Source organism: Erpetoichthys calabaricus, chromosome 4 (genome assembly GCF_900747795.2).
Source record: "Erpetoichthys calabaricus chromosome 4, fErpCal1.3, whole genome shotgun sequence".
NCBI classification, from domain to species: Eukaryota; Metazoa; Chordata; class Cladistia; order Polypteriformes; family Polypteridae; genus Erpetoichthys; species Erpetoichthys calabaricus.
The window spans coordinates 107,467,409-107,495,160 of record NC_041397.2 but is presented as its reverse complement, the minus strand read 5'-3'; the positions used below and the strand labels follow the sequence as shown (position 1 = coordinate 107,495,160).

The 27,752-nt window shown below is 40.0% G+C and overlaps 1 protein-coding gene across 3 annotated transcripts in view; it reads right to left on the bottom strand.

Annotated features, from left to right (window-relative positions):
* Positions 1-27,752, bottom strand: part of dgkh (diacylglycerol kinase, eta) — a 482,906-nt gene that overhangs the window by 98,345 nt on the left and 356,809 nt on the right. For all 3 annotated transcript variants that reach the window (XM_028799661.2, XM_028799660.2, XM_028799662.2), the window contains one exon: positions 9,996-10,102. In XM_028799661.2, the coding sequence (XP_028655494.1) occupies positions 9,996-10,102 (107 nt within the window). The remainder of the gene's footprint in view (positions 1-9,995; positions 10,103-27,752) is intronic.

The following is a 27,752-nucleotide window of genomic DNA, read 5'->3' as shown; positions in this document are numbered from 1 at the left end:
CACTGGTCACCTTGGTCACAATGCTATACTTACTTTCCCCACAATTGTTATAATTAAATATTTTTATGGTTCCATGAGTTTCATTATAATGGGATTACACCTATATTAATAAAAAAATGTTACCTAAAAAAAACACATGTTGGCTAATTTTCTTTTTTTTTTTTTTTTTTATAATGTCACCAAATTTCAACAAAATCCACCACAGCATTTCTGATATTTTGGAGCATTTAGTTCTTTTGTTGGGTGGGTGTTGTTTATCCCTAAATACTGATATATCAAAATGTCCTTTCTTACATACTGCCCTACATGTGACATCCTGCCATATTTCAGCATTTTAAGTAAACAGAATATAGTGTTTTTGTTGATGACTGAGTGAATGCGTCAGTCAACTTTGCGTTTTATATAGATACTGTCACACTGCGTGCATGGGAAGCAGTCGATGGGCCTGACTAAATGTGTTGTTACACTGGACCGAGGGTTGGCAATGTACACTAATGCCTTTTCTCCCTCCTCTACAGATCCCAGATTCCATTTCCAACTCCTCCTCCAGTTCCACTTCTGAAGTCACTTAAGGTTTCTCTACAGATCTCCAGTCCATTCCTATCATTGACCTCACTTCTGGGTACACCACTGGAGACACGCCCCTTCCTTCCTCCCCTCTGTTCAACTTCAGTCATGTTATGGGACTCATTCGCAAGACACTACTCATTCTAGTCTACTCTTTATATTTCGAGAGCTATTTTCAAGTCTTGTCCTTGTTTTCTGTCTCGTTACAATATATATACATAATAAATAAATATACCCCGATTTATTTTTTTTGAAGAAATATTCTGAACAAAATTAAATATATAAGTACAGTAAATGTATTGAAATATGACAATAAAAAATAACAACAAATAAATCTGTCATGAAATGTATGTATTTTGTTGATTATTTATGTATTTATTTCATTCTTCATTTATTCATTTCAATAACACCACATTCAACATTATATACACCTTGAAATGTCATTTTCATCAATTAGCATACAAAAGCTTAGTGATTGTTTAAGTAATTCTGAAAGACTTGCTTCTAATTGCTGCAGTTTAGGGGAAATCACAGTATAAGTCACAAGATTCCCAAGCCAACGCAAAGCACATGCTTAAAGCTGTAATTGCATTCAACCATGGAATATATGAGCAGAAGAAAAAGTTGAGCAGAATTACTGCATGAAGTGGCTACTTTAATTCAAGCAGCTCTGAATTCATAATGGTCTCAGGATTCTGCATCTGACGTATCTTATCTAAATGTGGCAAGTGAAGGCCAAAGATCTATGTCCAATCTGCTACAGATTCTTCAGTCAAAAGAAAAGTCTCTTCCAGAGGCGACTCTCTCAACTTTGAGGGGCAAAAATTACATTTTTATGCTGTGTGTTGTGTTAATGAAATAAATAAATTAACAAATTCTCAAAAACATAAAGAAATAATGAAACAAATAAATATACTTTGAGACATATTTAATTATTTACAGTCATATGAAAAAGTTTGGGAACCCCTCTTAATTCTTTGAATTTTTGTTTATCATTGGCTGAGCTTTCAAGGTAGTAACTTCCTTTTAACATATGACATGTCTTATGGGAACAGTAGTATTTCAGCAGTGACATTAAGTTTATTGGATTAACAGAAAATATGCAGTATGCATCATAACAAAATGCATAAATTTGGGCACCCCAACAAACATATTACATCAATATTTAGTTGAGCATCCTTTTGCAAATATAACAGCCTCTAGATGCCTCCTATAGCTTTTGATGAGTGTCTGGATTCTGGATGGAGGTATTTTTGACCATTCTTCCATACAAAATCTCTCCAGGTCAGTTAAATTTGATGGCTGCCGAGCATGGACAGCCTGCTTCAAATCATCCCATAGATTTTCGATGATATTCAAGTCAGGGGACTGTGACAGCCATTCCAGAACATTGTACTTCTCTCTTTGCATGAATGCTTTTGTAGATTTCAAACTCTGTTTTGGGTCATTGTCTTGTTGGAATATCCAACCCCTGCATAACTTCAACTTTGTGACTGATGCTTGAACATTATCCTGAAGAATTTGTTGATATTGGGTTGAATTCATCCGACCCTCGACTTTAACAAGGGCCCCAGTCCCTGAACTAGTCACACAGCCCCACAGCATGATGGAACCTCCACCAAATTTGATCCAGGTAGCAGGTGTTTTTCTTGGAATGCAGTGTTCTTCTTCAGCCATGCAAAGCGCCTTTTGTTATGACCAAAGAACTCAATTTTTGTCTCATCAATCCAAAGCGCTTTGTTCAAAAATGAATCTGGCTTGTCTAAATGAGCATTTGCATACAACAAGCGACTCTGTTTGTGGCGTGAGTGCAGGAAGGGCTTCTTTTTCATCACCCTGCCAAACAGATGTTCTTTGTGCAAATTGCGTTGAATTGTAGAACGATGTACTGATACACCATCTGCAGCAAGATGTTCTTGCAGGTCTTTGGAGGTGGTCTGTGGGTTGTCTGTAACCATTTTCACAATCTTGCGCATATGCCGCTCCCGTATTTTTCTTGGCCTGCCAGACCTGGGTTAAACAGCAACTGTGCCTGTGGCCTTCAATTTCCTGATTACATTCCTTACAGTTGAAACTGACAGTTTAAACCTCTGAGATAGCTTTTTGTAGCCTTCCCCTAAACCATTATACTGAACAATCTTAGTTTTCAGATCTTTTACGAGTTGCTTTGAGGATCCCATGCTGTCACTCTTCAGAGGAGAGTCAAAGGGAAGCACAAATTGCAATTTACCACCTTAAATACCCTTTCTCATGATTAGACAAACCTGTCTATGAAGTTCGAGGCTTAACGAGCTAATCCAACCAATTTGGTGATGCAAGTAATCAGTATTGAGCAGTTACATGCATTCAAATCAGCAAAATTACAAGGGTACCCAAATTTTTGCACAGCCAGTTTTTCCATTTGATTTAATTTCATACAACTAAATACTGCTTCACTAAAAATCTTTATTCGGAAAATACCCCAGTACTCAGATGTTCCTAGGAAATGAAAGACATACCACTGTTATCTTTTTTGTTGAAAGTAGAGTAAATTATTATACAGGCTGAGAGGGGTTCCCAAACTTTTTCATATGACTGTATGCTCACATTTTATTTTGTTATGATTTAGTACCATATTTCACAATACTTTTGTATGTTTGCTAATTTATTTATATATACTATGTATGTTTCTTTCCTTACAAGGTTATGGTTCCTGGAAATGTAGGAACAATTTCTTGTTATCAACAATTTATCAATTCATGAGATTCTTTCTAGGAAGGTGCCACCTCTATATTAATAATGTTGACTACTTGGTAGAAGGACCTTACACAGTAAGCAGTCATCACAGTGCTATACAAGTTTGGTTTAGATTAGAGCAGGGGTAGGCAATGTCAGTCCTGCAGAGCCGCAGTGGCTGCAGGTTTTTGTTCCAAGCCAGTTTCTTAATGAGAAGTCAATTACTGCTGATGAAGCACTTATTGCTTAAGTGACATTTTCATGCTTCATTTTAGTAGTCTCAGTTGCTAGGGTTCTCCACCCTTAATTGCTTATTTCAATCTTAAACAGCTGCATTCACTGCTTTAATGGCTCCTTACTAGCAATAACATGTAAATGACAAATCAGTCAGCAGTTCACCATCTAGCTTGTTTCGATTTACATCTCTGTGTGTTCATCATGCACTGTTTGATTTATTAAAACACTTAATTGAAAATGTGACAGACTGAAAATGATCTGTTTTAGGCTTCAAATCATTTTGATGATATACTTGGAAAGGAAAAAAATCTACGATATAACAACCTTACTTTGCAGACTAACAAGCCATAAAATTATATAAGGTCAGAGACTGGAAAGGATTGGTCTATAATTAAGCAATTGGGTTGGAATGAAAACCTGTAGCCACTGTGTCTCTCCTGGACTGACATTGCCCACTCCTGGATTAGAGGATAGTCACTCCAAAGAGCATGCACTGGCATTCTTATCTACCAATACTTCAATTACATTTGTCTTTAAATAACTCTGTGATACTATCAATATTAATAAATATACAGTTTTTCTGCCACAAAAAAAAAATCACTTAAATAATGCCATAATATTAAAAATTAATATTTAAAACATATTTTAAACCAATTTACATTTGCAATAAAATATACATTTCTACCAACAAGTAGCAATTTTTAAATGCTTATCAAATAGAAGAAAAATAAATCTGACAAAACTCTCAGAATATACACTCACTGACCACTTTATTAGGTGCACCTGTTCAACTGCTTGTTAATGCAAATATCTAATCAGCCAATCACATGGCAGCAACTCAATGCATTTAGACATTGCCAAGACAAACTGCTGAAGTTCAAATCAAGCATCAGAATGGGGAAGAAAGATTGACTGTGAACGTGGTATGGATGTTGGTGCCAGATGGGTTGGTCTGAGTATTTCAGAAACTGCTTATCTACTGGGATTTTCAAGTACAACCACCTCTAGGGTTTACAGAGAATGGGCCAAAAAGGGGAAAATAAACAGTAAGCGGCAGTTCTCTAAGTGAAAATGCCTTGTTAATGCCAGATGTCAGGTGAAAATGGCCAGACCGGTTTGAGCTGATAGAAAGGCAACAGTAACTCAAATAACCACACTGAGTTAGGCAGAGCAGCATCTTTGAACACACAACTACAATTCTCATGGGCTCACCAAAATTGGACAACAGAAGATTGGAAAAACATTGCCTGATCTGATGAGTCTCGGTTTCTGCTGCGACATTTAGATGGTGGGGTCAGAATTTAGCATCAACAACATGAAAGCAAGGATCCATCCTGCCTTCTACTAATGTTTCAGGCTGGTGGTTTTGGTGGTGTAATGATGTGGGTGATATTTTCTGGCACACTTTGGGCCCCTTAGTTCCAATTTAGCATCGCTTAAATGCCACAGCCTACCTGAGTAGTGCTGCTGACCATGACCATCCTTTTATGACCGCAGTGTACCCATCTTCAGATGGTTATTTCTAGCAGGATAACGCGCAATATCACAAACCTCAAATTATCTAAAACTACTTTAGTGAACATGATACATGATAATGAATTTACTGGCCTCCACAGTCACCAGGGGCCTAATGTATAAAACGGTTCGCACGCACAAAAATGTTGCGTACTCCCGTTTCCACGCTCAAATAACGATGTATAAAACCTAAACTTGGCATAAAGCCACGCACATTTTCATGGTAGCTCAAACGTACGCAAGTTCTCCGCTCGGTTTTGCAAACTGGCAGCACCCAGCGTCAAAGCAGTGCTTTTGTTCCAGTGTGGTTTGCCTCTCTTTTTTAGATCCACATCCCTGACGCGGCTTTATCAAAAACATTGAAATTAACCGCATATTGTTTATTAGTTTAAGGCATCTGATTGTAATTAACCCGTAACAATATAATGGCCCACGGAATAGCCAAACTATTCAAAATACCATAGCTGCTTTAGCGTTGTTACTCTCACTGCACCTTCTCCTTCTTCTTTCAGCTGCTCCCGTTAGGGGCTGCCACAGCGGATCATCTTTTTCCATATTACTCTCACTGCACCACTTGCAGTATTTATATCACTGTATCTGAGTGTGGAATCACTGCTCTACAGCAGCCGATCAGAAAGAGAATTATCGGTATATAGCATCAAGCACATGCTGCCTATTTGAACTGCTCGCATATGGCAAACGCTTCAGAGCCTTTCCTGTACAGACCTTGCGGCTCAGAAACAGTTTCATCCCAAGAACTATAAACACAATCAATCAGTCCATCAAGTGCTCCTTGTTTGTACTTATAAGTACAATTACCTCACTGTAAACTTGCGATACAGATATAATATTGCACAACCTGAGCCACTTTATAAAGTGAGTATTTACATATGATGACGATATCATTTTTAAGATGAAATGCAGCAAAATATGTTTATTATACAGATAAAACTTTAACTTCATTTCAATAATCTATCTCTCTATTATAAAAAGAAATCCTGTCCCCTGTCCTGATAGTCTACGTTACGTGATCTTCTCGGAAGATAATTTAAAGACCCGCGAGACGGAAGAGACCTGCCACGGTGCATCTCACGGGAACATAGAACGAGAGTCTTGCAAGACACACCCTACTTACAAGCAATATCAAAAAAAAACAAATCAGTAGTGTAAAGGCAGTCATGCAGCACACACAGCTCCAGGGCTCTCAGTGCATATAAAGTATATAAGGTCAATACGGTAGAAATGAATAGGGTAGAAATGAAACGTCGACGATTAAGCGAAGAAGAAAGAAAAGCGTGGAGAAAAGAGACCCAAACGCGATGGAGAGAAAAAAATGCTAAAAAGAAAAACAATAATCTAGGTGCAAATTTTGAAAATAAGGAACGTGATGATCAGCACGGAACAAGTGGAATGGAAAAAAAAAGCACGTCTAATCGGGCGCGGAGAAAAGAGACTCAAATGCGTTGGACAGAAAAAAGAGCAAAAAAGAATAATCGAGGTGCAAATTCAGAAAATAAGGAAAGTAATTATCAGCCCGGAACAAGTGGAATTGAAAAAGAAAAGCACGTCCAATCCGGCTTAGAATTAAAAGACAATGAGTAAAAGAAAGTAGAACTTCATAAAGACGTTTACAAACGTTGACGCTAAACACATGCAGAGCAGGTTAGAGACTATGAAACCAGTGAAATTAGAAAGGCTCAAAGAAAAAAAAAAAAACGGCGCTATACACATGTGGAGAAAGCTGCGACAGCAGCTACCCCAACTGAATGCGAGCAGCGTTATACATCCTGCAAGAAAGAATTCAACCACGCCCGTGGCCAGAAATAAAAGATAGGTATTGCTTTTACAACGTCACGCGAGACCAGGCAGTGAGCCATCATTTAAAACAAGTCAACAGACCTCTAAGCTAGAAGTTGTTGGATTGCTTTTGGCAGGCAAGCATCATGTGTTCCCAGCTCTTAAAACAACGACATGCGACAGGCAGTAGAAGCAGCTAGCAAGCAGCAAAAAGACAGCAAATGATCCAAAGGCATATCCTTAGCGTACGTTCAGCCGCAACACCCTTCACAACACGAGCAGTATTATACGTCTGGGAAGAAAGAGATGTAACCTCGCGAGAGGCAGGAAATAAAGAAACAAGTATTGTTTTTACAAAAGTTTTTAAAGTAAAAGTGAAAATAATGCATATGTAACAATTCACAAGAAAATAGCAATCTCTTTAAATTGTAGCTTGCCTGACTAAGGTAAAGTCATCCCTGATGAATGGGGACGTGGGAATGAGGGGTCCTTTCATCGGATTAGCGCTATTTCAGAAGTGGAATGGCAAAATGGGGGAGGCAGCTTGATGAATGAGGTCTCCAGGACTTAAAACAAATCCAAATCATATTATGTGATATCATCTAATGTGAAATTCTACTCCGTACTTCTAGAATTTTTATTTTTATACTGTATTGAGGATTTATTCTGTTCTATGTATTGTACTGTACAGCTCAGAATTTTAAAAGACAATGAGTAAAACGACAAAGTAGAACTTCATAAAGACGTTTACAAACGTTGGCGCTAAACACATGCAGAGCAGGTTAGAGACTATGAAACCAGTGAAATTAGAAAGGCTCAAAAAAACAAAACAAAAAAAAAACGGCGCTATACACATGTGGAGAAAGTTAAAGGATATGAAAGTAGGAAAATTAGAAAATATAAAAAAAGAAAGTAAAGATCGCAGTAGTACAAACAAACAAACTGCATCATTTAACTATGCACCAGTCTAACTTTGGTTTTCCACAATAATTACTACACTACTGCACCTTAACACTTAATTCTACTTTATTCACATAATTTTACTTATTTATTATGTTCTACTATACTGTTATCTTTCGATCTATGACTTTTTGTTAATCTAACTGATATTCTTCTAACTTTGCACAGTTTTTGATAAGCGGATCAGGATGCATTTCACTGCGTGTTGTTCTGTATAACTATGCATGTGACAAATAAAGAATCTTGAGAATTTCAAAAACAGAGTTTATCGCACATGCATTTATTGGTTACTTTGTTCATGTATATATATTTATGTGTCTGCTTATTTAAAAAGCTACATTTACCCTAGGAGTCAAAAACGTTCTGTCTAGCCCTTGTACAAAAACCTAGACAAAAGCTGGGGTATCACCTTGGCAACCCCATGTACTTTTGGAACTGTGAGAGGAAAATAGCACGACTTTACAGACAGGAGTCCAATGCCGAACTCTACTTACTTTTTTACTTTGTAAAAAAAAAATTATTAAATGCTGATGATGATCGTTTTGTCAGTGCTGAAATTCCAAACAGAGAAACCTATCCTGACCTCATTAAAAAGATTCAGCATATTGGGACTCGCAAGATTACAAATATTGTTTTTACAGAAGTTCTGAAGTAAAAGTGAAACTAATGAAATAGCAACAATTCAAAGAAAAAAAAAATCCTAATAGTGTGTATCCAGAAAAACAAACATGGGGGTTGGCGAGCGAAGTCTCCTATTATTGTTAATAATTAAACATGTGAGGACACAGTGTTGCAGCGCTAGCGACGATCTGGTGCCCCGTTCAGAGATTTTTCCTGCCTTGCGCTGTATTCTTGCTGGGGCTGGCGCGACACTGGAAGGATAGTTGGACAGAATAATTAAACATGTACTACAAAGATATTTCAATGTTCCTTAAAAGTTTTAAAGAATCAGCGTCCTCAGGTTACAGATGGCTTAAAGTCTATTACGGAGCTGATTGTGTGGTGATTGGGTATTTGGAGAAAGAAAAGGACAGACAGGAATTGGGGGTTAGTACGTTTGAAAGAGAAAGTACTGCTGCAATAAATTATTTCATTAAAGGTTGTGCACTGTGCAGCAAGTATTTCGGGCACTGTGCGACTTTGTGAACTTGAGCTTTCGAGTTTCTCCAATATTCTGTGTCACTCGACCAACTTCCTTTTGTTGTTTATACTACTGTGTATGTTTTTCCTTGCCTCCACTTGATATTCACTGAAATTCTTCTATTTTCCCCCGTGCTTTTGCCATTGCCTTTTCACAGAACTCTGAGCTTAAGGGTTATTTATATTGCTTTGCATATTCAAAGAGGTGCAATTCTGGGAGGAGTTTGGGTTGGGGCAGCAGGCGCGTGCATTACTTTTCACGCTGACCGGAATTTATGTAGCAGAAGAACGTAGACTTTGGCGAACGCACAGATTTATGCATCTGAATTTTTTTGTGCGTACGAACATTTCCGCTTTTGCCCGTACGTCATGTTATAGTGCACGGCGTTATGCATGAGACCCCAGATCTCAATTCAATGAAGCACCTTTGGGATGTGGTAGAATGGGAGATTTGCATCATGGATGTGTAGCCAATAAATCTGCAGTAACTGCATGATGTTATCATGTCAATATGGACCAAAATTCCAGAGGAATGTTTTCTGCACCTTGCTGAAAGTACAGTATGCCACAAACAATTGCAGAAGTTCTGAAGGCAAAAAGGGGTCCAACCTGGTACTAGCAAGGTGTGTCTAATAAAGTGGATGATGAGTGAACATTTTTGCATTGTAGGCATATGCATCAACATAAGCTGCTCTAAGAAGCATATACATAAAGGAAACTAGGCCTTGATAAAGAGCTGAGGTTGTTTTTCTTACCAGGAGAAAAATATATCAGAAATATACATATTTAGAATGGTCTCAAAAGCTGCAAAAAATGACATTACATATAAAACAATACACTAATAAAAATCTACCTCCATTATATTGTACCAATTACCACTACAACATAGCACAAATTTTACAAAGACCTTGTTAATAAAAATTCATAATGCTTAAAATAGCCCCTTTTGTAAATATCTTCCATCTTGGCGCACACATGTGAGTCAAATAACAAATTAAAAATAAATAAATGGATTACTGAATTTAGTCCACCTTGATAATAATGGTAAATTTTATAAAAATTACCCCATCTTCATCCTCAATGATGTCTTTTCCAATAGAGGCCAATGTGGTCCATTTGCAATTGTTGGTTGCTCTAACAGCACATCTTTTATGTGCTTTAAACTTGCAGACTGAAAAAAAAGGAAAGATTTGATTATAGTAAACATTACTAACACCATATATACAAATTAAATCAAAGAAGATACTGATTTTCATTTTGAAATGATACAGCATTACATTAATACAGGAACAGAATTGTGCCTCAACCTCAGCAGGCACCAAAAACTGAAAATATGAATGAATTAAACTAAATTGAAAAAAAAAATATTTTAGATAAAAAGTCCATCCATCCATCCATTGTCTCCCGCTTATCGAGGTCGGGTCGCGGGGGCAGCAGCTTGAGCAGAGATGCCCAGACTTCCATCTCCCCGGCCACTTCTTCTAGCTCTTCCGGAGAATCCCAAGGCGTTCCCAGGCCAGTCGAGAGACATAGTCCCTCCAGCGTGTCCTGGGTCTTCCCCGGGGCCCTCCTCCCGGTTGGACGTGCCCGGAACACCTCACCAGGGAGGCGTCCAGGAGGCATCCTGATCAGATGCCCGAGCCACCTCATCTGACTCCTCTCGATGCGGAGGAGCAGCGGCTCTACTCTGAGCCCCTCCCGATGACTGAGCTTCTCACCCTATCTTTAAGGGAAAGCCCAGACACCCTGCGGAGGAAACTCCTTTCAGCCGCTTGTATTCGCAATCTCGTTCTTTCGGTCACTACCCATAGTTCATGACCATAGGTGAGGGTAGGAACATAGATTGACTGGTAAATTGAGAGCTTCGCCTTGCGGCTCAGCTCCTTTTTTCACCACGACAGACCGATGCAGCACCCGCATTACTGCGGATGCCACACCGATCCGCCTGTCGATCTCACGCTCCATTCTTCCCTCACTCGTGAACAAGATCCCGAGATACTTGAACTCCTCCACTTGAAGCAGGATCTCGCTACCAACCCTGAGAGGGCACTCCACCCTTTTCCGGCTGAGGACCATGGTCTCGGATTTGGAGGTGCTGATTCTCATTCCAGCCGCTTCACACTCGCTGCGAACCGATCCAGAGAGAGCTGAAGATCACGGCCTGATGAAGCAAACAGGACAACATCATCTGCAAAAAGCAGTGACCCAATCCTGAGCACACCAAACCGGACCCCCTCAACGCCCCTGGCTGCGCCTAGAAATTCTGTCCATAAAAGTTATGAACAGAATCGGTGACAAAGGGCAGCCCTGGCAGAGTCCAACTCTCACTGGAAACGGGTTCGACTTACTGCCGGCAATGCGGACCAAGCTCTGGCACCGATCGTACAGGGACCGAACAGCCCTTATCAGGGGGGCCGGTACCCCATACTCTCGGAGTACCCCCCACAGGATTCCCCGAGGGACACGGTCGAATGCCTTTTCCAAGTCCACAAAACACATGTAGACTGGTTGGGCAAACTCCCATGCACCCTCCAGGACCCTGCTAAGGGTATAGAGCTGGTCCACTGTTCCGCGACCAGGACGAAAACCACACTGTTCCTCCTGAATCCGAGGCTCGACTATCCGACGGCCCCTCCTCTCCAGGACCCCTGAATAAACTTTTCCAGGGAGGCTGAGGAGTGTGATCCCTCTGTAGTTGGAACACACCCTCCGGTCCCCCTTCTTAAAGAGGGGGACCACCACCCCAGTCTGCCAATCCAGAGGCACTGTCCCTGATGTCCATGCGATGTTGCAGAGGCGTGTCAACCAAGACAGTCCTACAACATCCAGAGCCTTGAGGAACTCCGGGCGTATCTCATCCACCCCCAGGGCCCTGCCACCAAGGAGTTTTTTGACCACCTCGGTGACCTCAGTCCCAGAGATGGGGGAGCCCACCTCTGAGTCCCCAGGCTCTGCTTCCTCATTGGAAGGCATGTTAATGGGATTGAGGAGGTCTTCGAAGTACTCCCCCCACCGACCCACAACGTCCCGAGTCGAGGTCAGCAGCGCACCATCCCCACCATATACAGTGTTGACACTGCACTGCTTCCCCTTCCTGAGACGCCGGATGGTGGACCAGAATCTCCTCGAAGCCGTCTGAAAGTCGTTCTCCATGGCCTCCCCAAACTCCTCCCACGCCCGAGTTTTTGCCTCAGCAACCACCAAAGCCGCATTCCGCTTGGCCTGCCGGTACCTATCAGCTGCCTCCAGGGTCCCACAGGACAAAAGGGTCCTGTAGGACTCCTTCTTCAGCTTGACGGCATCCTTCACCACCGGTGTCCACCAACGGGTTCGGGGATTGCCGCCACGACAGGCACCGACCACCTTACGGCCACAGCTCCGGTCAGCCGCCTCAACAATAGAGGCACGGAACATGGCCCATTCGGACTCGATGTCCCCCACCTCCCTCGGGACATGGTCAAAGTTCTGCCGGAGGTGGGAGTTGAAGCTACTTCTGACAGGGGGCTCTGCCAGACGTTCCCAGCAGACCCTCACAACACGTTTGGGCCTACCACGCCTGACCGGCATCCTCCCCCACCATTGAAGCCAACTCACCACCAGGTGGTGATCAGTTGACAGCTCCGCCCCTCTCTTCACCCGAGTGTCCAAGACATGTGGCCACAAGTCAGACGACACGACCACAAAGTCGATCATCGAACTCAGGCCTAGGGTGTCCTGGTGCCAAGTGCACATATGAACACCCCTATGCTTGAACATGGTGTTCGTTATGGACAATCCGTGATGAACACAGAAGTCCAATAACAAAACACCGCTCGGGTTTAGATCGGGGGGGCCATTCCTCCCAATCACGCCCTTCCAGGTCTCACTGTCATTGCCCACGTGAGCATTGAAGTCTCCCAGCAGAATGAGGGAGTCCCCAGAAGGTATGCCCTCTAGCACCCCCTCCAGGGACTCCAAAAAGGGTGGGTACTCCGAACTGCTGTTCGGTGCATACGCACAAACAACAGTTAGGACCCGTCCCCCACCCGAAGGCGAAGGGAGGCTACCCTCTCGTCCACCGGGGTAAACCCCAATGTACAGGCTCCAAGTCGGGGGGGGCAATAAGTATACCCACACCCGCCTGGCGCCTCTCACCGGGGGCAACTCCAGAGTGGTACAGAGTCCAGCCCCTCTCAAGGAGATTGGTTCCAGAGTCCAAGCTGTGCGTCGAGGTGAGTCCGACTATATCTAGCCGGAACCTCTCAACTTCGCACACTAGCTCAGGCTCCTTCCCCTTCAGAGAGGTGACATTCCACGTCCCAAGAGCCAGCTTCTGTAGCCGAGGATCGGACCGCCAAGGTCCCCGCCTTCGGCCACCACCCAACTCACACTGCACCCGACCTCCTTGGCCCCTTCCATAGGTGGTGAGCCCATGGGAAGGGGGACCCACATTGCCTCTTCGGGCTGTGCCCGGCCGAGCCCCATGGGTGCAGGCCCGGCCACCAGGCGCTCGCCATCGAGCCCCACCTCCAGGCCTGGCTCCAGAGTGGGGCCCCGGTGACCCGCGTCCGGGCAAGGGAAAACGGCGTCCAAAGTTTTCATTCATCATAGAAGGTTTGAACCGCTCTTTGTCTCATCCCTCACCTAGGACCAGTTTGCCTTGGGTGGCCCTACCAGGGGCATAAAGCCCCGGACAACAGAGCTCCTAGGATCATTGGGACACGCAAACCCCTCCACCACGATAAGGTGGCGGTTAAAGGAGGGGTAGATTCCAGATTTTCAAGTTTAAAGGTTGTGTTTTATATTTTGAAACTTGAAGCTCCCCTGGAAAGTTCTATTGCCAAATAAAGTTGGAATTATAAATAAAAAAAAGATGAGGCAAGAGAAGAAGTACATAATACATGCACTTCTAAGCTGAAAAGGTTCTGATTTCAGAAAAAAAATGTCTTCCATGTTTGATATGTACTGGTATATTCATGGCAGTTAAGCTAGAAATACCTTATTTTAAAGATAAAGGATGCTATAGTGACAACTAGAAGAATATCACAACTAACCTAGAAGTAGAATGTGTACTGAGCTGGTTAGTAACACATTACCTTTCAGCTAAAATGGTTCAGAAATGTGCATAACTGAAATGTCCAAAAACAGGAAAAACATAATGTTAATAGTTTTCTGCAACCCTGATTCTTTAAGGTTATCTGTTATAGTGTTTAGACATGAGATGTAATGTTGAAGTTAACAAGATCAATAAGCAATCTTACTATAATGAAAGCTGTCCATTTCATTCTTCCAGCCTTCAATTTAATTTTTGGAAAAAAGGCCTCCAGAATTCTATGACTGATGATGCACATTAGTAACATCCTGTCACCTGTTTTCCAGAAATGCAACCATTAGGTTCCATTATCTGCAGCAAAGACCTTGTAGACATTACTTAACATTTTCCACAGGTGACCTACAGGCTGCAATTTTTCCTATTACTTCAATACTGTTTCTCCTTTTTCTGACACCTTTGCTCTGTTGCAGCTTATTATACAGTTTATAGGTTATTTAAAAGAAGAGACAATTCAGGGTAAATCACATGAAATCATATGAAGTAATGGAGTGAAGAGGAAAGCTGGACTTCTTTAAAAATGGTAGTCTCATAAACATACTGTAAACCATATGTTTGAAAATTTTCCAATGCATAATGGCATTCGGGAGACATGATATGCAGAAGCATTTTTTGGACTTTGAAGATGATATGTTTGATACAGTTTTAAGACTTTTGTTTCATGCTACTTCAGATGTTGCATTGGCAGCAACTGAAAGTCACTGTGGATTACATTTTTATTTTTAATTTATAATACAGTTTTACTTAAGAATAGTTTTCCTAGAAAATAACTATAGACAACATGAGTGGATAAAATAACTTTGATTTGAACAATATCAAACTTATTCTTTAAAATTAAAATACTGATGTGACCTGAGTGGGTTCAAGTCAAGATTGCTAAATAAATCCAGAACAGTCTATAAGGTTGGTTGAAGCAGGATTTCATCCAAGGCTCTGTGCTTTGGAGGGATCCATGCTGGATCTAGTCACATAGAAGAATTATATATTTGACTAATGCTTTTGTCTAAATTATAACGTCAATATTAATTACAACTGTTTTTTTTAAACAGTTGAAGGACAAGCAGGATAATTAACTTGCTGTAGATAACACTGTAATACAGAAGTGGGGCCTTAAACAGCAATCATGTGCTTTCAAGTTCAATACCTTAGCCACTACATCATACTGTACTCACTTCATTCAAAGAAATGGTGAGGCTTTAAAAATCAAATCCAATGCTTGGACATTGGACCTGTAAATCTAACCATTAATTTGCACAGGACTTAAAGGTCTTGAACGATGTGAAGATGTTTTAGTTAATAAAGAATACAGTGTCTACTAGTATGTTTATAAATACTGTTGCACAGGGGTTTTAATCATTTCAATAAGGAAACATGAGAAGGCAAAATGTCAACACCTCTTAAGACAATTGCTTTTGTGCTAATACTTGGAAAATGCATTAAAAATATTTTTTATTAATTATATAAAAAGCATGACAGGACATAAATTTATGAAAGCCAGAAGACTGCATTCTTTCAAAAATATTAGCCTAAAATCTCTTAGTCTGAAAAAGTTCATTCTATATAGTTTTTCGAAGAAATTAATTGAATTCAATGTATATAAAATGTTTAGGACCACAGCAAAAACTGAAATAGCAAACAATCATTTAGTGTTTAACCAAATACTAGTGAGGAGCCACCAAACATTCCAGCAGCACTGAGCATAAGGGCGTAACTGAACTTGGAGAAGAACATACCCATTCACACAAAGTCAGTCCGGAGTCCCCAATTAACATATTAAACTGTGCATATTTTTAGAATGTTGAAGGAAAACTTGGAACACCTGTAGAAATCCTACACATACTGTACATGGAGAGATTGCTTTAATAAATAAAATGTCATAAAATTAAGGGAAAGGAAATTGCTATGATGAAAAAATAATGTTAGGGACAGAAATTTTCTCTAGCTTTCTGATTGTCACCATGGAAAGAAACCACATGTTTGTCACTTACATTTTTTGCTTACTCAGCCTATCAAGCTTCACTGGAGACTATCTAAGAGAGTACACTCCTAATTTTCTCTGGTACATCCCACTGCTCCTACCAATATACAGACATGGACAAATTTATTGGTACCCCTTGATGAAAAAGAAGAACCCACAATTGTCTCTTAAATAACTTGAAAATGACAAAAGTAACAGGCATCCATCATTGTTTATTCTGTATTTAACAAAAATCAGACTTTGCTTTAGAGGTTTGAAAGTTTTCAAATAATAACACTAATTAAAATGGCATAGACAAAAATGATGGGACTCTTAACCTAATATTTTGTTGCTCAACATTTAGAGGCAACCACTGCAAACAAGTGATTCCTGTAGCTCTCAGTGACACTTCTGCACCGGTCAACAGATAGTTGGGCCCAGTCTTCCTGTGTAAACTGCTCCAGCTGTGTCAGTTTTCAAGTTCAATACCTTAGCCACTACATCATACTGTACTCACTTCATTCAAGGAAATGGTGAGGCTTTAAAAATCTTTCTTTTCAGACTGCATGTTTCAGATCTTTCCATAGATGTTAGATAGGATTCAAATCAGAGCTTATTGTAGGCCACTTCAGAATATACATGTTTTGTTCTTAGCCATTCTTGGGTGATTTTAGCTGTGTATTTTGTGTCATTATCCTGTTGGAGGACACCATGACCTATAACTGAGACAGAGCCTACTGACACTGGGCAGTATGTTTCACTCCAGAATGTCTTGACAATCTTGAGATTTTATTGTTCCCTGTACAGGCTCAAGACACCCGTGCCAGACACTGCAAATCAGTCCCAAAATATAACTGTGCCTCCTCCATGTTTCACAGAAGGCAGAGTGTCCATTTCTTTGAAACCTTCATTTTTTCATCTATGGAGATATAGCTGAAGTGACTTGCCAAAACCCTCCAGTTTTGTTTCATATGTCCAAATTACTTTCTCCAAGAAGCACTGTGGCTTGTCAATATGTATATTAGAAAATGTCCATCTGGCTTTTTATGTTTTTCTTTCAAAAGTAGAGTCCTCCTGTCACTCAAGTTATGGATGGTCCAATAAGACAATGAAGGACCTTGACCTTGAAGTTCAGTTTGTATCCCTTTAGGAAGCTGTCCTTGGCTTTTTGTGTACCATTCTAACTATCTTTCTGCCCATTCTACGGGTTGCTTTTCCACTTGTGGCAATGTCCAGAGGGATTGGCTAGAGTCCCATGGACCTTAAACTACTTAATAATATTTGAAACTGTTCACAGGAACATCAAGCTGCTTGGAGATAATCTGATAGCCTTTGTTTCTGATCTCCTCAGACAACTCTCTCCTTTGTTTTCTCTGGTCCAGGTTTAATGTGGGACACACAATGATTCCAAACTGCAGAGTGACTACTTTTCTTCATTTAAATAGGCTGAATGATTGATTGTGCAATTGGAGACATGTGTGATAATAATTAAAGAAAACAGCCAGTTTGAAAAAACACTCTAATCCAATTATTTGCACTCTTTTACAGGGGTACCAACATATGTGTCTATGCCATTTTAGAATATTTTTGTAGAACAAGTAATACCTATCCCATTTCACACTTGCTTTGCTTTACTCAGTGACATATCAAAGGCATGCAGGCAGACATAGAACAATTGCTTTTCATTTAATCACTTTTCAGGAGGTATGCAGCTCCTTTTCAATAAGCTGTAAGAGTACCAACAAATTTGTCCATATACTTTGTGCAGATAAGTAGGTGAGGAAGCAGGATCTGGCATGAATAATATTAAAAACAATTAAAAATACATTTGACATATAGAAGGTGCATACATAATATACTACAAGAACAGTTCTATATAAAGGTAAGTAAAGGAACAAAAACAAGATGCATTTAATCACATAATGGATATATTAATTCAGGCTATATTAAAAGTGATAATGCTGCATTTATTAATATTTGCACAATATTATGTATATTTTTAACTTGATGCATCATGAAGGTTTGTTGCAGCATACTGGATATGTGTTAAATGGGAAATGTGTAATTTTGTTTCCCCAGCCTCAAATTAAACTATAAGCACAATGCTTTGAGTGTTAAGCACTCCTTCAATTTTTTTCACTGTGTCATAAAGCAAATTGTTCCACCAACACAATTAGACTTTAAATAATACCATTAAATCTTCTATTTTATAGCCATTCATATTGGTGGTCATTCACTTGAGTCTTTACAAACATTAAGAAGCTAAAACTAACATCTTAGCTGATTAAACTATGTCTTGGTTATTACGACCAACTTCTATCATTATTCATTTCTTACACCATATCATCATAGAATTCTTTACATGCACTCTGATTCGTCATTTAATTATATGTACAGAAAATTATCACAATGACTAGAGCAACTGTTTAAGTAACTTAACTTGCATTTCTCTCAAAACTGATTACCTTTTGATATACTAATGTACAAATTAGCACCACCTGCTTTCATTTTATTGTTATGTATAATGGCTTTATTAATAGACCTTCGCATTGCAAGACACTCTATAGAGCTTTTCTACTATAGGTATTTCTCTCTATTATAAAAAAAAATCCCATGGGAGGGAAGGACTAGGAGACGATACGTGATCTTCACGTTAAGATCATGGAAGACAAATAAAAGACCCGCGAGACGAAAGAGAATGTCCACGGAGCGTCTCGCGGGGATATAAAACATGAGATTCTTGCAAGACACTCCCTACTTTCAAGCAATATAAGACCACAGCCAGCAAAAAAAAATCAGTAGTGTAAAGGCACACAGTACACCAGGGGTCTCAGTGCATATAATGTGTATAAAGGACAATACGTTATAAATGAAACGTCGACAACTAAAAGATTGCATTAGCGCAAACAAAAGGAAATTAATCATCAGGACCAGGTGTAATTGAAAAAATAGCAGGACAAAGCAAGGTCAGAAATAAAAGGCAAAGAGCAGAAAACAAAGTCTTTTCGCCTTCGCATCATTCAATGCACAAAACGTAGATTTACACAATGATGGACCATACGCTATGAGAATCTGTGGTCCCGCAAAAGTTAAAGCAACAAGTTTAATTTCAAAGAAAACACAATTCGGTCAGGTGTATATTTATGATCACGGAGAAGCGAGCACAACGCGAGCAGCAGAGGCATGAAGTGGCAAAAAGGACAGCAGCTGCACCCCCCCCCCCCCCAACGTGAAAAGCTTTATACGTCCTGCAAGAAAGAGATTTAACCGCGCCTGGGGCCGGAAATAAAGGAAAATTATTGTCTTTACAACATCACACAAGACAAGGCAGTGAGCCACCATTTAAAACAAGTCCACAGACATCTAACCTAGCAGTTGTTGGATTGCTTTTGGCAGACACGCATCATGTGCTCCCAGCTCTTAAAACAACGACATGTGACAAGCAGAACAGGCAGCTCGCCAGCAGCAGAAAGACAGCAGATGATCCGATGGCATATCCATAGCGTGCGTTCAACTGCCGCGCCCCCCCCCCTCACAACGCGAGCAGCGTTATACGTCTTGCGAGAAAGAGATGTAACCACGCACGGGGCCGGAAATAAAGGACAAGTATTGTTTTTACAAAAGTTTTTAAAGTAAAAGTGACAATAATGCATATGTAACAATTCCCATGAAAATAATCTCTTTAAATTGTATATCTGGTAAACCAAACACAGGGGTGGGCAATTAAGTTTTCATTAAAAAAATCATGTTCCTTGCTGTAGAGAAAAAAGCCCTATGAATTGCATTGTTTGTTCCTGTCCCTCTAATGATATAATAACTCAGGGGTCTCCAAACTACGGCCCGCGGGCCAGATGCGGCCTGCGAGGCCCTCTTATCCGGCCCGTGGCGACTTTTTTATCTACGGAAAAAAATTACGGAAATTTACGTGTATCCTGCCAAGTTCAGCCGCCGCTTACGTGGGTTACGTTTTTACCGAATTAAAATAGAGGCGCGCAGTAGTGTGTTATGTTTTTCAACCGATCACTACATTGCAAAACCTTATTCGCTGCTTACTTTTTCTACTTCTGTTCACAGTCAATGAGATGATATAACGCCATCTAGTGGCAGAGTTTTAAAATGGTTTGATGCTTGTTCAAGACTTGATTATTTTGATCACAGTTTGCCAGTTGCGGTTGACTGCTGCGATGAGGAGGTGTTGGTGTCAGTTAGCGTCTAATTGCGAAACATGTTACACTCTATTTTATTTAGTGATAATTTCCTTTGCGTAATTACTTACCAGTGTGTATAAAGTATTGGGAATGTCGTTAGTTTAACAAGAATTTTCCCAATATTCTGAAGAGGAAACATTAAAAGCAACAATCTCTCTACCATAAGTGGATATATTTGCAGACTATATTCAGGTAAGTTTAACTTAAGAAATCATAAGAATTTTTAAAAATTGTTTCGGGTCATTTGCAGCTATAATTGCGACGAAATTAGTTCGCATAATCAGGTTTTTTGAACGATATTGTGTGCAAGATACTTTCAGTTTCACTATTTATTCATGTTGAAGTCACTTTATTTTAGTGCCCAACGATGGCCAAGAAGAGGAAATGAAAAATAGACGATGAGTGTCGGGAATTTCAAGAAGAATGGAGTTTGAAATACTTCAAATCCGGCGAGAAAGCATTGTGTGTGATTTGCAACGAAACCGTGGCTGTGATGAAAGAATACAACGTGCGCAGTCATCATCGAAGCAAACATCAGGAGAAATATGCACAGTTGGAGGGTAAAGTTTGTGCTGAAAAATTTTCTAAATTACAAAATCAATTCACATCTCAGAGGGCATTGTTCAGTAAATCCTCAAATGAAAATGAATCCTTAACTAAGGCCAGTTATAAAGTTGCCTACGTCCTGGCTAAAAGTGGCAAACCGTTTACAGATGGTGAAGTAGTGAAGGAATGTTTGTTGGAGGTGGCTGAGGAACTTTGCCCAGAAAAGTCGAAACAATTTAAAAATGTAGCTTTGGGTGCAAATACCATTGCCCGCCGTGTTGCAGACATGGGTGAAAACATTGTGACTCAAATAGCAAAAAATGCAAGCAAGTTTCGCCATTTTTCAATTGCAATGGATGAATCGCTGGACAGCTGTTCCACCTCTCAACTGCTTGTGTTCATTAGAGGTGTGGATGAAGACATGAACATAACACAAGAGCTGGCTTCCCTACATAGCATGTATGGCACTGTTACCAGAGAGGATATATTCAATGAATTGAAAAAAACATTTGCTGATTATAACTTTGACTGGATTAACCTCAGTTGCCTGACTGTTGATGGAGGAAAGAACATGAGTGGCATAAAGAAAGGCTTGGTTGGACAAGTGAAGCAGATGTGTAATGAGAAAAACATTCCACAACCAATGTTCCTGCACTGTATTATTCACCAGCAAGCTTTGTGTGCTGATAGATAGATAGATAGATAGATAGATAGATAGATAGATAGATAGATAGATAGATAGATAGATAGATAGATAGATAGATAGATAGATAGATAGATAGATAGATAGATAGATAGATAGATAGATAGATAGATAGATAGATAGATAGATAGATAGATAGATAGATAGATAGATAGATAGATAGATAGATAGATAGATAGATAGATAGATAGATAGATAGATAGATACTTTATTAATCCCAAATATGTGAATGCAAATATGTGGACGTTAGCAGTGTACTGAATCCTGTGGTGAAGATGGTGAATTTAATAAGGTCACATGGGCTCAATCATAAACAGTTCAGAGACATGTTGAAAGATACTGACACAGAATCGCAAGATTTACCATATTACACAGCAGTAAGATGACTAAGTTGTGAGAAAGTTATGAGCAGAGTATTTGAATTAAGAAAGGAAATAGGTGACTTCCTGGAAAGTAAAGGCAAGCCACAGCCATATTACTATCTGATGAAGAGTGGGTATGGAAATTGGCCTTTGCTGCAGACATAACTAGTCATTTAAATTTTCTGAACCTAAAACTACAAGGAGAGAAAAATCTAGTTTCTGATCTATACACTCACCTAAAGGCCTTCAGATCTAAACTTGTCTTGTTTTTGGAACAAGTACAGTAATTTTACAGTAACTTTTTGCGGATTCACGACTTCGCGGATTTTATATGTAAGCATATCTAAATATATAACGCGGATTTTTCGCTGCTTCGCGGGTTTCTGCGGACAATGGGTCTTTTTACTTCTGGTATTTGCTTCCTCAGTTGGTTTACCCAGTTGATTTCATACAAGAGATGCTATTGGCGGATGGCCGAGAAGCTACCCAATCAGAGCACGCAGTTAAGTGCTCATTAACCAGGAAGTCTCATCTCACTCATTCAGTATTAACGTGCTCTTGCTACTGCATTCAGGGGATTATCACCTTCATCGCCATCATTTTTACTGCGCAGCATATTCATCACCATCATCATGTCATATATAGCTACGTGTACTTCGCTATACAGTAAGTGTAAACTTATCTACCAATTTCATATTGCTTAGCAGTTGTCCCTGTTATTAATAGAGTAAAGGGTGGGTTGTAAACAATACAGGGAGGGTTTTAAAACGTCCAAATACACATTAAATAATTAAATAAATATGGTGTCCCTACTTCGCGGAAATTCAGTTATCGCGGTCGGCCTTGGAACCTATCTCCCGCGATAAGTGAGGGATTACTGTACAGGCCAACAACTTGATGCACTTTCAGCAGTGCAAGGTCTTCACGGCTGAAGCAACAGCTGAGTTCATTTGCATGCGAGATCATCAAAGACCTCCAGCTGCAGTTTCAGGAGCGGTTTTCTGACTTGGATTCAAAGGCAGAAGAAGTGAGATGGTTTCAAAACCCATTTGAAGCAGATGTGGCCAGTTGCCCAGATGAACTGCAGCTGGAGGTCATTGAGTTGCAAGCAAATGACTTCCTTAGGGACAAGTTCAAAGAAGGACTGGTGGGTTTTTACCAGTTTTTGCCCAAGGAAGACTTTCCTAATGTCAAAACTTTTGCATCAAGGTACCTTTCAATCTTTGGAACAACATACTTGTGTGAACAAACATTTTCAAGAATGAAATACGTGAAGAACAATTTAAGAACAAACTTGTCTGATGATAATCTCAGGTCACTATTGATGTTAGGGACATCAAATCTAAAGCCAGAAATGTCTGCTATTTTGGCATCCAGGAAACAATTTCACCATTCCCACTAATACAGGTGTTCATGTGTAGTGTATCAATGTGTTATTAAATAATAACTGAATAAAATAATATTAAATAAATAATTAAAAACAACATCTATGTTTTGATTCTTTTTTATTTGGACCTCGAGTGTGTAGTCGGCCCCCAAACTGCTGTTTGATAGTTAATGCGGCCCTCGGGCTGAAAAGTTTGGAGACCCCTGCAATAACTCAGAGATATTTCATTAAAGACATGAAAGTGAACAAGCATTTCAAGAATTCTAATCTGAAACTCTGATCCTGTTTAAGCCACATCATTAGCCACTGTTCCACCATATCAACCCATTCAGTTGAGAAAGATCTGAAAATAATACATTATGATCTAAAATGGCACTGTACTTAACCAAACGTATCTAAATATTTTCAGCACATTTTAAAGTAAGCAATTTTATAGGACATCTCTAAATAGACACTCCCTCATTTGGTGCTCGCAGGCTAGAAGATACTGGACTTAATCCTGGCAGCTTTGGACACAGGCAAAGGCAACTACTGTAAGACTACAAGAGAAGCTCTACTTCTTCTAAAATGTCATGAAAAAATTAGTCAAATATGTAGTTTTCTACTCTTCATTGCTATTACAAAGAGTGTGGTAGAATGTGTTCAGTTTCATGGCTAGTTCATTCAGAATCGGAAATAGTATCTTGCAGGTCATCTAATGTGATTTTTTTTCTCATACATTCTTGTGCCAGCATGATCCATTAAAACCCACTGAAGTGCAGAATATGCTTTGTTTTCACTGCAGCAAAGCTAGATGTTTGTTGGAAAAATGCTTCAAAACTTCATTTCCAGGGAAGCTCAGCGTCTCTGGGAGTAAATGTGGCCATGGACTGGCCAGGATGCTGTGCTACTGCACGATGATTAGAGGGACTGTCAAAGAGGCTGGACCTCTTTTTGACTGGCATCATTTTGGCACTGGAGCATTTCAAGTTAAGTTCCATGCAGAAGTTTGCTAACTGGAGATGTGAGACAAGCTGCTGCTCATCATCTGTTATTTGCTAGCAGTACAGCCCATTATTTTCATTTGTATATATTCTACTGTAAATATAAACATAAATATAGCATTCTTGAGTTTTCTCCTTGTTTCAGTTTAGTAAATTTTGTTAGATTATTTCAAACTAGGTCAGCTGCTACCCAGCCAGCTAGCTAGCTGTGCATAATGGCAGACAGTACTAATATTGTTGACCTGATTTTTGAGAAGCCACTTAAAAATATTCCTTATGAGGAGAGATTCAGAATTAAACAGCAGGGCAGATCAATGCCCATGACTGATTTGGTTCAAAAGTCAGGGAACAATAACTGGTATTTTCAGCTCTCCTGATATGACAAGGTGAGCTGTCAGACTGGAAGTGCTGTGACAAAGAGAATGTACTGTTGGCCATGACTCTTAATGAAACCACCTCAGGTTGTTTGGTCAAAACTGAGTTTTAGGGATCTGGCTAACTTTGACAGAGAAAACAAAAGACATGACAAAAGCAATAAACATGTGAATTCACGTGCACGGTTAAGTTGTCTTGGCAGGGTCAGAGTAGAACATATAATTAATGTGGATGTTTGCATTCAGATGGCAAATCACAATAAAAACAGGACCCTTCTTAACCACCTAATTGACATCAATTCAATGCTTGGCCATCAAGAGCTGGCACGATGAGGGAAGTGAATCTGCAAACAAGGGGAATTCCAGAGAATTCACTGAAATATTATCCCAATACGATTGTGTCTTGGCAACACACTTCCACTTCTGTGTTTTCAGGAATGTTCCATTCCATTCAAAATTATTTGATTTCTGGTATTGCAGCCACTGTTGTTGACAAAATCAAAAGGTCAAGTTCTAACTGCTCCCCTTTTTGTATGGCAAGTAGATAAGACAACTGACATTTGTTGTCATGCACAACTGTCCTTCATAGTTCGATATGTCATACTGCAGGTCAAATTCATTAGCAATTTATTGTTTTTTTTATGTTTCGGGGCAAGATGTCCAGTCTGTCTTTGATGTTTTAAATGAAATCATAAAGGGCTACAATTACAAAGAAAAACTTGTGACATAAACCTATGATGGGGTTGCTGTCATGGCTTCCTCTCTAAATGGACTACAGGCTAAAGTTAAAGCAATTGAACACTGCTTTGCACACAGACTAAACCTGGTGTTGTCTCAAAGTGTGAAATGCTTGTCGGAATACGGAATGTTTTTTGCATCTCTCTCTGGGTTTGCCACATGTTTTTCTAAATCTACCAAGAGGATGTTTTCTTCCAAGTCTGCAGGGTGTTCAAGGTTGCCCAGAAACACTCCTACTTGGTGGAACTTTACATCGAAAACAGTGAGCACTGTGGCGAACAATTATTATAGGCTCCTGAAGACTTTTGAAAAGACTATTAAGGATGAAACCACAGTAGATTAGGACAAACTCGATGCTGCCAAAGGCTTCTTGAGGACACTGGTGCATTTTAAGTTTGTTTTCATTTTGAACACATACAAACACATCTCAGAAACTGATGTGGTCTTTGACACTGTGCAGCAGAGGGTTATGGATGTTCTTTACTGCAAATAAAGAATTCAGAGTCCCCATGCTTTAGCACAGGAGAAGAGGTCAGAGGAGGCTTTCAAATCTCTTTATGCAAAAGCAGCAAGTCTAACATCAGACCCTCAAAATGAGCCTAGACAAAAGTGTCTGTGTCTGTCACAATTGCAGGATCCCCAGGAGAGTTACAGAAATCTATACATGGCCATCCTAGACAATCATATGGAGCAGATTTCTCAGTGTTTTTCAATTTTGGAAAATATATGCTTCATAGAATTAATCAATCAAGGAAAATTTGATGAAATGAGACGAGTATGCCTGAGAAGGCATTCCAAAACGTCCTGCAAAGTTATGGACTTCTTTGATTCATGAAAAATGATATCTGAACATCACACCCTATATTCAAATCGTGACTTGCAAGGCAAAAGGGGTAAGCTGTATAATTTCTTGGTATTTTTTAAAAGACATGGAGTTGGATAGTGCAATGCCTTAACTATACAAGCTATTGTCTTTAGTGGCAACAATTGGAGCTATATCAGCAGGGGTAGAGAGCAGCTTCTCCTGCTTAAAACAAGTTATACAGCTACCACACAATGGGTCAAAACTGTTTAAGCAACCATGCTCTACTGGTCATTGAATGGAAACTGGTCAAGTCTCTCGATGAGAGTAACACAGACCAATTTCTAAAAAACAAAGGAGGGCATAATCTATACTAATTAATAAAAGGCAAAGCCCTCACTGACTCACTGACTGACTGACTGACTGACTCATCACTAATTCTGCAACTTCCCGTGTAGGTGGAAGGCTGAAATTTGGCAGGCTGATTCCTTACAGCTTACTTACAAAAGTTAGGCAGGTTTCATTTCGAAATTCAACGCGTAATGGTCATAACTGCAACCTCTTTTTCCACAATATACTGTAATGGACGGCAGCTCGATGGCCGTGGGAGGAGGAGTTGAGTGTCACGTCATCACGCCTCCCACGTAATCACGTGAAAAGACTGTGAACGCAGTAGGGAGAAATGAAGGAGGAGCCGCAAACAGCGAAGAACAAAAAATTCATTAAACAATTGAGAAGGGAGCGAAACAATAAGAAGCGAGCGAGTAAAGCATACAAGCATCTTCATAAGGGAAACAAAGCACAGTGTAAAACGTAAGTTTAAATTAAGTTTATAGAAACGCTCCCGCTGCGGATTGCAATAACATATTTGCGAAATAAAAGAACGCAGTAGGGAGAAATGAAGGATGAGCCGCAAACAGCGAAGAACATAAAATTCATTAAACAATTGAGAAGGGAGCGAAACAATAAGAAGCGAGCGAGTGAACCATACAAGCATCTTCATAAGGCAAACAAAGCACGGTGTAAAACGTAAGTTTAAATTAAGTTTATAGAAACGCTCCCGCTGCGGATTGCAATAACATATTCGCGAGATAAAAGTTTAATGAGAAGACACGACGTATAAACGAACCACACGCCGTAGCGCAACGTTAGGGGCTTCACCTCTGGCGCTGACGATAGAGATTCGATTCCCGAGAGGGGATGCAGTGAGTGTGTACGCCTATTGAGCCCAGAATTAGGGAGAAACACATGTCGCATACTCTTTGCATTATTTGAAAGTAAACTATTAAAACCATTCTATGATCTGCTTCTGGGAACAGAAAGAGGGCATGTGGCGGACGTAAGGCGACTTGCTGACAAACCACAAGCGTGACCTGGCAGGTAACCACCCATACAATCAGATTGTGATTCAGAAAACGAATGCCATGAATGTAATTACCACGATCTACATACTGTCAAATAAACGAAACACACGCCGTAGCGCGACAGCTGTGAAAAGGGAGCTTCACAAAAAACAGATCCTTAACAAATTGTTATTGGTATATTTTCGATCCGTTTAAAAAGGTTTTCTTTTCTTCTTAATAAAAAATTAAAAGCAGTACTTCGCCGCAACGAAGCGCGAGAATTTGGCTAAAAATATCTGCTTCTCGCAATTAAAACAGGGCACGTAGCG